The sequence below is a fragment of the Suncus etruscus genome, chromosome 5 (genome assembly GCF_024139225.1).
Source record: "Suncus etruscus isolate mSunEtr1 chromosome 5, mSunEtr1.pri.cur, whole genome shotgun sequence".
Classification (NCBI taxonomy): domain Eukaryota; kingdom Metazoa; phylum Chordata; class Mammalia; order Eulipotyphla; family Soricidae; genus Suncus; species Suncus etruscus.
The window spans coordinates 7562640-7577825 of record NC_064852.1 but is presented as its reverse complement, the minus strand read 5'-3'; the positions used below and the strand labels follow the sequence as shown (position 1 = coordinate 7577825).

The window sequence follows — 15186 nt, the reverse complement described above, 5'->3', positions numbered from 1 at the left end:
GACAGATGGGAATGTCCCTCTGGTTCTGTGCTGGAGAAACCAAAAAGATGTGTGAAGACGTTAGAAAACTATGAACATACCACTGTTTCCAAAGAAGAGTTTTCTAGTGAAGCATGCCAATATGGAGATGTGTGCACAGCCAGTGTTATCAGAATCTTCATGGCTTTCTTGAATATACAAATAGGGAGTTTTTAAATCATGAGTCACATATGCCTCACATATATAGATATGTACACACAGGTACATACATATGCATACATAAATATACCTCACATACATGGATATACAGGTATATACATATGACTGCAGATATGTGCCTATACATACATATATGCCTCATATACATACTCTCTTTTATAAAGACATCATAAAGTCCTATAAATCCAGAGGGGAAAATCCAGGGGAAAAGATGATTGATCTTAGAAGATTACCAGAAGTGGGTCATATCTCTACCTAATGAAGAAAAGACTTCAACAGATCTTCAACTCTGCCTTGGCACGTCTTACTTTTTTTGGGGGGGGACACACCCGTTTGATGCTCAGGGATTACTCCTGGCTAAGTGCTCAGAAATCGCCCCTGGCTTGGGGGATCCATATGGGACGCTGGGGGATCCAACCATGGTCCTTCCTTGGTTAGCGCTTGCAAGGCAGATACCTTACCTCTAGTGCCACCTCGCCGGCCCCAACCTTGGCACGTCTTTAATAGATGTGTAGCATCTTTTAAATACTCTCCTATATTAGTCAAAAGTCACCACCATTTTCAATTCTCACTAATCTTCTGTCAGAAGAATAATCTATTTTGCATTATGACCTCATGGCATAGAGTTGAAGGAAAACTTGAAAGACAGTTTGTCATTTTAAAATACAGTCCATGTCAGCAGACAGATGCAAGTTTAATTCCTCTCATTGTCTCTTTCCATGACATCGCTTATCTAACTTCTTTTTGCTTCAGAAATAGGGACAGAGATATGAATATAAACCAGAGAACTCTAGGTTCTCTTCTACAGTTCTGGTAAGAATTCAGTGATATATGAGCTTTCTTCAATGAGTTTGGAGCATAATATGTGTTTAGGAAATATTTTGTGTTGATCAAGATGAGTAGGGGCGGTGCTCACAATGGTACAGATAATAATAGTAGTGATGGTGAAAGTGATGCTGGGGATGAAGATGATAATGATACTGTTGGTGGTGGTGCTGGTGGTTTGATAGATTCTAATGCACCTCTTGGTAGTAGTGATGGAGTTACTAGTTAGTATGGTTAGGTGTTAACAGTGATCATATAATGATTTACTGATAGATATAACTCCCCTAGTTCTTGCAGCCAGGAAAAGCATGACGTGTTCTTTCTGTATACAAAAACAGAAAATTAAAACTGTCTTATTAATCATGGCCTAAAAGGACTGTACCATATAAAAGGAATCAATAGAAGCAAGCTAACCTTTGAGGGGCTTCGTCTGGGAGCTCCCAATTTGTGGTATAAAAAGCCTGGCCTTGACTTCAGTTCCTGTTGCTTCTACCCCGTTCCCAACTTTGTTCAGAGACAGAGGGGCCCTGTAGTGAGACAGGTGGGGCTTGCAGCCCTGAGGAATAGTGGAAAATCCAAAAACCTTGGAAAGATAAATAGGCTCAAGCAGATACTATAAAAGTCTTTTTTTCTGAACTCACATCAGGTAAACCTCAACTGACAGAACTTGAACAACCACACCAAGTCATTCCTCCACATGGATTAAATTAGCACTCAAATAAACAGGGGGAGGGATGGGCATAAAATCCCAAGTGATTCCTAATGCTGCTGTTTTCTACTTCTTGAACTATTACCACATACCCTTCCCTAGATCCCTGAAATTTGGCTGGGAACTCATTCTAAGACCCAAAGATGAAAGTTTCCCAGAGAATGAAAACAGGTAATTCTCTTCAGTTCTGGCTCCATGGCCAAGAAGCTGATGATTCAAAAGCAGCAGAGCAAGAAGGATAGAATATCAGAGATATATGTGTATTTGTTTGCTCCTGGTCTCGAGGGGAGAGCGAGATATCCCAAACCTCGGCACCTCCCCCAAGGAACTTAAGAATCAGGGCTGAGGTTAGTCATTTCCACTTCTTCTCTCTCAATATATCATTACAAGAAATCTATGACATTTTGAGTACCCAATTCACAGGTGTATGAACCAACTTTAAAATGGAAAGTTAAGGCACACATTTTTGAAACCATATTTGATACCTCAACCCCTAGTTTCTCTTCCAAATTACTCTCACTTTGAGCAGATAGATAGATAGATAGATAGATAGATAGATAGATAGATAGATAGATAGATAGATAGATAGATAGATAGATGATAGATAGATGGATGGATGGATGGATGGATGGATGGATGGATGGATGTGTGGGCTGCCACAGTGTGAATAAAACAGGTATGAAGCTAGGTAATAGCTTTTACATTGCAATATTAGTCAACAAATCTTCAAATTAGGCTAGTTTTTCTTGATCTTTAATTAAATTCAGTGTACATAAAATTTATCCTTGAAAACTTACTCTGAGCTAACTCACTGGTAATGCTCTTCTGATGCTCTAAAACAGAAAAATAACAAAACACTGCCTTTGGTAAAATTTTCTCTATTTAGCCTATATACCTAAATCCATTTTTATCACAAATATTTACTGGTAATCCTCCATAATCAATATTTCTTTTAAGTATGAAAGATCCAGAGATACTACAGAATAGAGAATGGAGATGTTCAGCTGACTCTCAGCCAGATATTGAGCCATATGATTCTCTTTGGTCCAAGTTCATAAAGAGCCCTAATTACAGTTTGGCTCCCATATAGGTCTTCCCAGGAAAAGAATAGGATGGTGATATGGGTTTTCACAATCTGACTCATATGACTGTTTATTTCTTAATTAAAATTAATCAACCTGAAAAGCATGCCCTGATATAAAGACTTTCATGACTAATGTCTGAGAGTTAACTTTGGAAAATAAATCTAAGCACTTGCCTCTAGCTCATTTTTTACTTTATTTTATTTAAAATGTATTTAAAAGAAAATTTGTTTAATTTATCTTATTTAAAATTTATTTAAAAGAAACCCTTATAAAATGACATGAAAAGTTTCGAAAGAATTAGGAAAGGAAACTTCAGAACCAATATGCTAGCTCTACTCCTGTTGTTATTTTTATTTTTTCATAGTGTATTTTTATTTTTATGTTATGTTTGTCTTTCTTGTTTCTTTGGCCTATAATTGGTCGTGCTCAGGGACTACTTCTGACTTTGCACTCAGGGATCACTTCTGGAGGGTTCTGAGGAACATATGGAGTGCCAGGAATAAACCTGTGTTGGCTATACTATCTCTCAAGTTCCTATTGCAATCTGTATTAAATAATTTCTAAAAACAATCTATCTGTTTCAAGCCCTAGTTTATCTTTTTAACATGGAGATTTTTTTTCACTCATTATATAAGATTAATATCCAGCACTTAGTGCATAGAGCAGTTAGTACATGAATGCACTTAACCAGTTATAATCATTATAATGAAGCTCAAAATAAATGCAGATAGGCATACCTTAATTCTGTTGGTGGAGGTTAGAAAAATAAGCTCAGAGGAGTTAAATTTGGAAGAGAAATTTGAACGAAATCTAAGAATTCTTCAAGTGACCAAATGTGAAAGGGCATTTCATTGAAGCATGGCAAGAAGTCATGGACATAAGAGAGTGTGATTTACTTCAGGAATTTGCAATCAGGCTCTTATGACCAGGTGGCAGGTGGAAACTAGAAAGGTGTTTCAGATATTTGACATCTCCAGGGTTCTAGATAGTTGTTCTTTCGTTACCCATCCGTTTTTTCAAATTCTAATGTTTATCAGTCAATTCTAGTTTCTGGCTTCATAGTCAAAGTCATGATAATCATGGGGCACCAAAAATTTGTCTCTTTAATGTTTTCCTACAGTAATCCTAGAACTAATAGCCCTCAATGCTTTCTTCGGAAAACCCTGATCAACGTCATTTTTTTTTGCTACCGTCCTAATACTTGTGCACATTCAATTATGTATGTTCTCACACATTTGTAGATATGGCTATACATATGGGCCTGTACATATGGACATATGACCACACATATGCATCCAAATACATCAACATGTATTCACATACAGGCACATAATAACATATATATGCAGTTAACTCATATATACACTCTTTTGTGTACATACATCCATATACTATACACATGCAAATGGGCGCATTCTATGGTTCCCTTTCTATCCCCATCTAATCCACTAAATAAACATCAGCCAACAATTTTCTTTTTTTTTTTTTTTTTTGTTTTGTTTTGTTTTCTGGACCACACCCGGCAGCACTCAGGAGTTACTTCTGGCTCTGTGGTCAGAAATCACTCCTGGCTTGGGGAACCATATGGGAAGCCAGGGATCGAACCCACATCCGTTCTGGGTCACCCACGTGCAAGGCAAGCGACCTACCACTGTGTTACCACTCTGGCTCCATCAACAATTTTCTGAATGACATTTAAAAAAATTAAAAAAAAAGTTTCTTTTTCTGGAATCACCAGAGTGAGATATAGAATTAAAAATGTGTTGAGGATTGACTTTCAGTCTTACAATGTCGCTACATACCATGTTAATTCCCCTAGTTTTTGAAGATTTTTAATTATTTAAATCATTATGATCTGCAATGTTATTCAGAGTTGAGTTTGAAACATACAATGTTTCATTACCAATCCTACCACAGTGTCAACCTCCCTCACCAATGTTCACAGATTCTATCTTATGCCACCACTCCCTACCCTAGCCTGTCATCATGACAAACCAACTTTTAATTTTGGTTATTAAAGTTTTGGGTCTCTTTATTTTATTATTGTTGACTCTGGCTTGGATATTTAGTTCGGTCCTGTCTTAACACCACTAATGCACCTGAGTTTCCTTGATCTGAGGGCCCTATTTTTTCAATCATTTTCATCCCTCTCTTCTCTTCAGTCCTTATTCCTGCCAGGGAGTAGAGAACTTTTGTTCACTACAGTAAACAAAAATATTATTTTAATTGTATGGGTCCTGTTATTGCAAGTACCTGGACAAAGTTTCCATGTAAAATGCTAGGGTGATGTCAGGACTTGGAAGATATAGAAGATGTGGGGTGTTTGAATGTTTTGTAAACACAATGATGGCTTCTTCCTACATCCAAACCCGTTTAACCCCTCTTTCTCTGTGTTTCTCTAGAGAGTTGTCTGCACAGCTGGTCTCAAGTGGTATCCTCATCCTTCTCTCATCCACTGTATCAGAGGCTGTGATGTGAGTCCTTCGAAATTATCCCTTTTTGTTATTGTTATTTTATAACTGTCTACTGTATTTATGAGAGTTATTAAAATATTCTGTTAAGATATTTTTAGATAGGAACTAGCAATCCTATTTTACAGGTCATGAATGAAGATAAAGATATATCAATAACCATCCTTCAAAAAATTTTTTTAATGAGTAGCAAAATCAGGATTTCTATTTAGGATATTTTAGCCTCAAAGTTGGTGTTCAACATTTTAATGTGTTCTAAAATTTTTTTATTGTGGTCAGAGTGAATTACAAATCTTTAGCAGTAATATTTAAGGCACATAGTGATAATGAATGAGAGGTATTCCCACCACCCATGTTGTCCTGCCTCCACCCTTGTTCCCAGCATGCATCCCACTTCTCTCTCCTCTACCCCCTTAATGCTAGTGCAACTGTTTCCCCCTTGTACAGATTGATGTAGATTGGGTATCAATTCTGTTGTCTTTGACTTTGGATTTCGTATTCAAGTCTGATCATTTCTTATTTTCAACAAATGGTGTTCTACAATTTTATCTATAAGGAAGAGTGGAAACAAAACCATACTGGTTATACATGTATAATGTGCCATTTTTCTATAAATCAGATTTATCTTTTAAGGAAAAATATGAGGCAGAATTTTTAAATTCTATTTTGTTGAAATCATTGCGATCCATGGAGTCCTTCATAGTTGAATTTCAGCTATTCAGTTAGCCAGGGCCATTCCCACCACCATTGTCAACCTCCCTCTACCAATGAATCCAGGGTGCTTCCTATGCCACCATTTAATTTTAGATTGCTAAAGTTTAGGTCTCTTGATTATATTGTTTTTGGCCTAGATATTTAGCTGTGTCTTTATTTTTCCTCCACCAATTTATCTGAGACCACCTGGACCCTGGATTCCAGCCTTCTTTTTCTTTTCTTCTTTGTTTCATAGAAAAATGCAGAAACTTGTGGTAAAACAAAGTAATCTTGTCCCAAGGTTCTGTGAAAAAGGTCGGAGCCCCTAATTTAAAAGATAAAAAAAATTAACAGAAAAAATTGTGTGTGTCAGGGATAATTTTGTTTGTCTTGCTTTTACATAGGCACAGAAAAAGATGGGGAAAATAGAAAGAAAAAAAAAACTTTGGCCTAAAAACAGGGAGACCTTATCCCATGAAGCATCCCGCCATAAGACTAACTACAGGCTCTCAGTATACTAAGTCGTCTACACCCAAAGTCTTTTTTTTTTTTTTTTTTTTTTTTTTTTGTGGTTCCAGTAAAAGTTCTTCTCAATCACGGTTGTTGAGGTCAGATTTTTGTAGTTAGATATCCTGGGTTTTATACAGAGCTTATGTCAAAATCAAAGCAACACAGATCATCTTCTGGTTTCATCTCATCATTAGGTGGCAATTCAAGGAATCTTGCTCTGAAAGCAAGCTGTTGCTAATACCAAGTTGTCAGAGTGTCATATGAGTCCACTCTGGAGCAAGTCAGTGCCAGGGCAGCATTAGGGCCTTCCCAACTCCTGGTGTTGGTGCAGAAAACAGTGCTGGTTCCATAGATGGGATCCAAGGTTTAGGGGTGAATAACCAAAGTCCTATCTTCTGAAGCCTAAGCCAAGTCACTAGGACAAGTATTCAAGGTGTAAGGCCCCACTGCAAAATAAAATGTATGAGTTCCTATCCCTATTAGATAATAACTATTTCCACATGTAATATTTCCCTATTTTAATCTTCCTATGCAAAAAGGAACAATGACGCATGATACTATTGGTGCATATGGGGGTAAATATAACAAGCTAAGCGATCCTGATGACCTGGTTTGAACATAAACTCAGAACTCAAGAGAAACTTATCTATTAGAATGTATTACTAAACATATCCAAAAAATGAATGGATAAAACTGAGGTGGAATTTTTCAAACCCCTACTTAAGTGAAGATTATTACTTTTTTCTATTATACTTCCTTGTCATTCACTTGATCCTCAGAGACACCAGCAGTAACACAATCCTTGGGAATTATGTTCAATGAAACTTTCTCATGGCAGTTTTCTATAGCATCACTATTTAAACATTCCCTGGAATTTGGCGTTAGAGATATAATTTCTGAGTACTTTTGTCTTTTGCAAGGAGGAATAAGGTACTTGAATGATTCCTTTAACTCATGTCTATAGACCCATTTGTGGTTCTCAGATAACTCTGAAAAAGTACCTTACAATCCCAAATCCCATACATCCATGTGATTGTTCACATGTGATACCCACTGAGCTTTCCCAAGAAAAGGCCAATTAAGTAAAGAGTTGTCTGTGCTCTAGAAACTTTGATTTGATGAATTATCCTGATAGAGAATTAGAAATGTGCTTTGATAAAATAAAAAAAACTAACCTTTTATCTAAACAGATGGAAACTGAAACATAGAATAGTATCCATGTCTAAAATATGAATAACAAAACTGTAAGGGCTTAGTGTGTTCTAACACTATTCATTTATGAGAGGATTAGATCATTATTGAAAAATGAGGTTCAGAGATACTATATAGCATAATAGTGACAAAATCAAAAGCACAGACATAAGTGTCCTTACTTTGAGGTCTGTGTTGCTGTTTTTCTTTTCTCTCTTCTACAAGGTCACTTCCTACCCAGTCAACATCCACTGATACAGAACAAGACAGCCCCTGGGTTTTGCATTTCTCTATATATTTTGATTTAGGGACCCATTGTAGCTTCTTCTCAAGGTGCTTAATTCTGTAGACTTTCACCCAAAATTTAGAGACTGCTGTTTCCTTCTATTGCTCTAGATTAGTTCAGCATTTCAGAGCTTTGGTTACCTGGACAGTCATTCTGCTGAGTGAGCAGTCTAGGTAATCTCTGTAACAGCGGAATTTGATCCCTCCTTTGACTCAGCAATGAAGCTTGAGAGACCCTCACCTGTGAGGCTCTGAGTCCTGATAATGATTCTTATCACTTGCCCTTGCAGGTGTCCCCTCATCTTCTTTCCTTCAGAACTCAGAGCTAATATATCATCTCATATCTGGTGCTCAAAAGTGAAGTCAGAAGAGTACAGATACTGCTTTCAGAGAGGAGCCATTAAATTGGAGTGTCTTAAGTAGCCCAAATCAAAAAACCAACCAGTGAACCTCTGCTCTCTTACCAAAGCCATGATCCAAAGGGATCATCCATTTACTCACTGTGCTCCCACCGTGTGCCTAGCAGTACTCGAGATTATGTGAATCTATTGAATGATTATGTGAAAATGACAATCACACTTTCCCTCCCCCAAAGGTGATATATTTTTGTGCCCTGTGCCCATTCATATATATATATATATATGTACATATATATTATAGACAGCCATATACCTGCCTATCACAAATTAATCTATTTTTTCAACATCATCTATTATAAATTTACCTATAATTTTATTCAATATAAATCAAGGATAAAGGTTGTTAAAAAAGTTAAAAATGTTTATAGGAATTTTACTAGGAAATGTAGTTTATAATGATAAATGGCACACATTCTCCCATATATTTCACTGTAGTATTAGATAGATAGTAGATAGAATTAGCATGAGAATTAACATGAGAAATCTAAAATGAAAACAAGTTACCACCAACGTGACTATATGAATATAAAGATACACAGAACATCCTGAGGGATTAGAGGAGCCATTGTTAGAGTGTTGATGTTTGAGTTAAATCTTTTTTTTAATGTCTTTATTTAAAACCATGTTTACAAACATGATTGTAGTTGGGTTTCAGTCATAAAAAGAACATGAGTTAAGTCTTGAAGGATGAATTATTTGCCCAAACACATTTTGCATAGAATTATCAGCAGGAGAATTATGAGATAGGAGAAATCTCGAAGTAGCAGAGCTTTGCACATGCTATTGCCTTTCTCTAGAAATTCCCCACTCCCATCTAATTAACTGTTACTCTTTTCATGATCTCAGCTGAAACATCATTTCCTTAGGGACACCTCTATGGAGTTTCTGATTAGGCCAAATCCTCCTAATCTTTACTCTAACATTATCATGTACTTTTTTTCATGCCTTTTTATCAGAGTTGAGCCAATTAGATGTGAGATTATTTGATCAGAGTCTGCTTCCTCATTACAGTATAGTATCTACAAGAATAAGATATCTATCTATATTGATGAAATTTTATAATATTTTAATACAGTGTGATACACATAGTAAGGAATTCAATAAATAGATTTGGATAGATGAAGGGTAGAGAAATGATGGAGATATGGATGCATGTATGTGCATCTGACTAATTGCTTAAATTTGACCGCAGGAAATGACACCTTGAGAAGGATAGTGATGATAGATAGGTAGATAGGTAGGTAGGTAGGTAGATAGATAAATAGATATAGATAGATAGAGAGATAGATAGATAGATAGATAGATAGATAGATAGATAGATAGATAGATAGATAGATAGATAGATAAAGACTGGTAGTTTTTTTTCAGGGACCATATGAAAATTAAAAAGAGAGGCCCTAGTGGTAGCACAGTGGTCGGGAATTTACCTTGCACACGGCTGACTCAGGATGGATACAAGTTCAATCGCCAGCATCCCATATGGTTTCCCAAGCCAGGAGCAATTTCTGAACTCAGAGCCAGTAGTAACCCCTGTGTGCTACTGGGTGTGACACGAACAAACCAATACAATTAAATTAAAAAGAAGCACTATAATTTACTTATTCTCTTCTCCATTTACTTCCTCTCTAAAGCAATTCTTTTTGCTCTAAGGAAGTTAAACTTGGTACCTTCAAAAATAGGATTTCATATGATATGAAAAAGAACATAAATAACAGAATTTTTAGGCACAATCACAGAGGGGGGGAAAGCTTAAGTGAATTTTTTTCATCTCACTGTACCCCAGGATATAAGAGTGTATCTGTCTTCTAGCATAAGCATGCTTGGTGAGGAAACTAGTGATTAGATGATAGCCTTTAGAAGTGGTAAAGTGTCAATTTGTCTAAGTTGGGGTGAGGGCTTGAGGCCAGCTAGATTAACTGTAGAGATTTGTGAAAAGATGAAAGATAATTGAACTCTAACCAAAATCATTTTCCACTCACTTCAGGAAATTAACAAAACTGTCTTTCCTTCCTTCCCTCCTTTCCTCCCTTCCTTTCTTCCCTCCTTCCCTTCCTTCCCTTCCTTCCTTCCTTCCTTCCCTCCTTCCCTTCCTTCCCTTCCTTCCTTCCTTCCCTTCCTTCCTTCCTTCCTTCCCTCCTTCCCTTCCTTCCCTTCCTTCCTTCCCTTCCTTCCTTCCCTTCCTTTTCTTCCTTCCTTCCTTCCCTCCCTTTAGCCTTTAGAAGTGGTAAAGTGTCAATTTGTCTAAGTTGGGGTGAGGGCTGAGGCCAGCTAGATTAACTGTAGAGATTTGTGAAAAGATGAAAGATAATTGAACTCTAACCAAAATCATTTTCCACTCACTTCAGGAAATTAACAAAACTGTCTTTCCTTCCCTCCTTTCTTCCTTCCTTCCCTTCCTCCCTTCCTTTCTTCCTTCCTTCCCTCCTTCCTTCCCTTCCTTCCTTCCTTCCTTCGCTCCCTCCCTCCCTCCTTCCTTCCCTCCCTCCCTTCCCTCCCTCTCTCCTTCCTTCCATCCCTCCCTCTCTCCTTCCTTCCATCCCTCCCTCCCTCCTTCCCTCCCTCCCTCCCTCCCTCCCTCCTTCCTCCCTCCCTCCCTCCTTCCCTTCCTTCCTTCCTTCCTTCCTTCTCTCTCTCCCTCCCTCCCTCCCTCCTTCCTCCCTCCCTCCCTTCCTTCCCTCCCTCCCTCCTTCCCTCTTTCCTCCCTCTCTCCCTTCCTTCTCTGCCTCCTTCCCTCCCTCCCTCCCTCCCTTCCTCATCATTCCTTCATCATTCCCCTTCTAGCCCTTCAAGGGAGACAACTACTGTGATGCCATTAATAACCGAGCCTTCTGCAACTACGATGGTGGGGATTGCTGCACCTCTACGGTCAAGACCAAAAAGGTAGGACAGTGCGTCACTTTCTGCAATCACCTCCTGTCCTCTAGCTTTCTGGGTCGTGATAACTGATTTTTTTATAAATGCTGCATGGTCCTATTTGTATGAACTCTGACCTACGCGGTTTTTTATTGCATTGTGTTATGATTTTTTTTTTATTCTTCTAGGTGGTAGTTGATCAGCACATATTACTGGGCTAGATATAGCAGTGCTAGATATAGTGCTAGATATACTATATATAATGCTATATATTTATAGTATAAAGATCAAAGTTGGGCTAGATAGAGCAGGATAATCAAGGCTAATCTTTGCAGATGTGGTCTCTTACCTTGAGAGTTTAGAGTTAGGTATGGAATCAGACAAGTAAAAGATACAATACTTATTTTTCGAAGGGAAGGGAAGAGTGTGAGGAATGCCCAGACAATGGGATAGGAAAATCTCTGCAGAAAGATCATCTAGGTTAAAACTCGAGGGTTTCGAGAAATATATGGGGAAGTGATCTAAAAGAGTATCTCAGGTGTATAAACTTCTAGGGAGAAAATGTGTTTTTAAGGGAGTATAAACTCAAGTCTAAAGGAAGAGAGAAGATGGAATGTTGCCAACAAGATAGGTCATGGCCTTCTATTGTTTAATAGCATCTTTGGTTTTCATACATGCAGAATTACAAAGCGTAGTCTTGGTGATGATTTACTTCTTTGTGTGTTTAAATGCTGTAGGAGTAATTCAATTATTTAGAGTAGAACTAGAACACTAAATTGAAATGCATCATCAATCACCTGCATTTTCCTCCTGATGAGAGCTTGAACCAAAGATTGGGGTCCTATATGACAGTTGAAAGGGAGATGATCAACATGGATTATCTGAGTTGAGAAGTTCTTGTGATGTTTGCAATTTTCCTTATTACACTCATCATTCTTCTAACATGTAAGATCATTTGCTCGAATATCTCATTTCAAAGAAGGGAACCTGTCCTTAAAAGGCAAAGAGTCATAGTTTTAGAGTGATGGGTACTCTAAAATATTTTTTATTTAATTCATGGGAGATTGTTTAGACCATAAAGGAGAAATCATTCATCCAAAGTGTTGGTGTGAATGATAGGAACTGAACACGTTCCAATTTCCTAACCAAGTCCCTCTTCATTCCCCTTTTTCATTTGTTTGCTTTTTATGGTTCATACCCAGAAGAATTCCTGGCTTACTCCTAGTTATAAGCTCAGAGATCACTCCTGGTGGTGCTCTGAGGAGTATATGTGGTGGTAGGGGTTGAACCAAGTTTCTATTGTGCAAAGTAAGCACCTTCATCCCTATAGCATCTCCCTATTCTCTCCCCCAACTTCCTTTATCCCTTCATTTTTAGGGTCAAGCATTTTCCCTGAAGAAACAAATGATCTTATGAATATTGCAATAAGAGAACTTACTGGGGGTATTCATACTTATGAATACTTATGCCTTCATAAGATAAATTATTTCTTCAGAAAAAGAGCATTGATGTTTGGTGGAGAGACAGTACAATGGGTAGAGCATTTGTCTTGCACACAACTAACCTGGGTTCAATCTTAGCATTATTATGGTCCCCTGAGTACCACTAGGAGTGATGATTCCTAAGTACAGAGTCAAGATTTACCCCCTAGAATCACTGGGCATAGCCCCAAAAAACAATTAAAAATTTTTAACCTTAAAAAATGCAGGGTTGTAAAGGAAAAGATCAAGTAACACAAATCAAAGTTTTAGAAGACTCTTGCTCAAGTAAGTCTTCCAGAGGAGTCACTATGAACATTCCTAACATTCAAGTTTTGCTTATGTATAAGACAATAACTAATTTTTAATTAATTAATTGAATTATATTTCTTTTTTTTTTTGGGGCCACACCCGGTGACGCTCAGGGGTTACTCCTGGCTATGCGCTCAGAAGTCGCTCCTGGCTTGGGGGACCATATGGGATGCCGGGGGATCGAACCGCGGTCCGTCCTAGGCCAGCGCAGGCAAGGCAGGCACCTTACCTCCAGCGCCACCGCCCGGCCCCTGAATTATATTTCTTAATTATGAAGTACTACATATTTTACTTATTGGAAAATTCGGAAAATATAACCCCCAAATAACCAGTTTTTTCTTTTAGGATATTTTATTGTTTAAATAAGTTTGTGGGCATTTGTATCTGTTTTTATCTCTGCAATTACAGTTTGGGATCTTGTTTTGATTTACTGAACACAGTAAAGCTTGCATATAGGAATTCTCTGATATTATTAATGAATTTACCAGTTGGATTTGTTCTAATTTATTATGTAGTATATGATAGTGATGAACTATTATATTAATATATACTGGAACCACTTACCATTGACATTTATTTTAAAGTTTGTGATCATTTGAATTTCTTGCCATGATGAATAATGATACTTTTGAGCATTTGTGTTCAAATAATTTTATAATCCCAGTCTTATAATTGAAATGGCTAGGATAAATGGTGTGAGAATTGTTAAGGTCTTGATTACTAGTGATCAAATAAATACAGGCTACATACATACATGAATACAAGTGCCTGTTTTATGCCATTGGTTCAACAACATTTCAATTCAATGGATAATGAAGTTGATGTTTTAAATAGAAACTTGCATCAAAATATGACATGCTAGTTATCTACCTCCCAAAGTTAGACATTAATAGAGCTTTTCTACTAATTATAAATAAGACGCTAACATATAAAACTTTGATTTATGTTTATTGGGCAATTTCCTTGAATGGATTGTAATTTCTACCGAGTGCATGGTAGAAACATAAAATTTGAAACTAACTTTTAGGTGCATACAGCAAATTATTACAGTCACTTGAGTGCTTCCATGTGCATATATATTGATTCATATGTAATACATGGAGATTTATATGTTGGTATATAGATATACATATGCATCCATGAAAAAAGACCACTTTCTCAATTTCTGTCCAGGGTTCAGTGAAAGCAATTTAGACTCCAGGGTCTAAATTGAGAAGAATACCCAGTCTTTAGGCAGGTACCTAGCTCAGTTCTTTGTAGGGATCCCAGGTCAGCTTTTTGCAGAAATTCTAGTTCTCTTCAATGATTACAGGTTAATTTTTGCATGGATCCCTGTATTATTTCCCTCTGTTTTCTTTACCACACATGTTCTTCAGTATTATTTTGACTTTCTGTGTTAAACACTTTCTTTCATTTTGACATAATCAGGGTACAGAATGAAGGTCATGAGGTGTACCCTTCCCTAGAGGAAGTGCATATTCATGAAGCATCTTGCTAGAGTCAGGCCAAGACCAGGTAGTGTACCAGTGGCAATGTGCAGAAACACACAACAGCTGTCCTGGTGGAGATTGTAGTTTGTTGGGGAAACAGACATGAGATAGAGTTCTGCATTCCCTTCCCTATATGGAAAGATCACTGCAAGCAAAATGGTATAAAGGTCAGAGAAAAAGGTCCTACAAGGAAAAAAAAAAGCATTGACATTGAGACCTGAAGGATGATTGGTTGGGACAGGATTATTAGATGGAAATAGAAAGTTGTTAGAAGTGTGTGAGAATTAAAGATGTAACAGAGAGAAGAAATGTGTCCAATTTTGGCTTTGACCAAAGTGAATAGTTGCTCAGAGGTATTGGGGGACTTTCTTCTGACTATGATGTTAGATTCAGAGGGTTCTAACATTAAAGCTCTACTTTCTAGCATTTATATTACACAGCTTAACTTCTCAATAAATTCCAGCTCCTTGAAACCTTCATACCCTTTCTTGCACATACCACCATTTCATGAATCAGGCTGACTTTTATAGATGCTTGGTGGAAAAAATAGTAACACAAAATACATCTAAAGAGACCATCACTTAAGTCCAACTTTCACCCAGAGTTATAACTGTCCTCAACTCTTTTAAATCTTGTGTAAGCTCCAACAGGGACTGTAAAATTCATT

The 15186-nt window shown here is 37.3% G+C and overlaps 1 protein-coding gene across 1 annotated transcript in view; it reads left to right on the top strand.

Annotated features, from left to right (window-relative positions):
- The window catches only part of PAPPA (pappalysin 1), a 259858-nt gene that overhangs the window by 231277 nt on the left and 13395 nt on the right, over positions 1 to 15186 (top strand). The window contains exons 20-21 of the mRNA XM_049774233.1: positions 5220 to 5291; positions 11168 to 11266. Of these exons, the coding sequence (XP_049630190.1) occupies positions 5220 to 5291; positions 11168 to 11266 (171 nt within the window). The remainder of the gene's footprint in view (positions 1 to 5219; positions 5292 to 11167; positions 11267 to 15186) is intronic.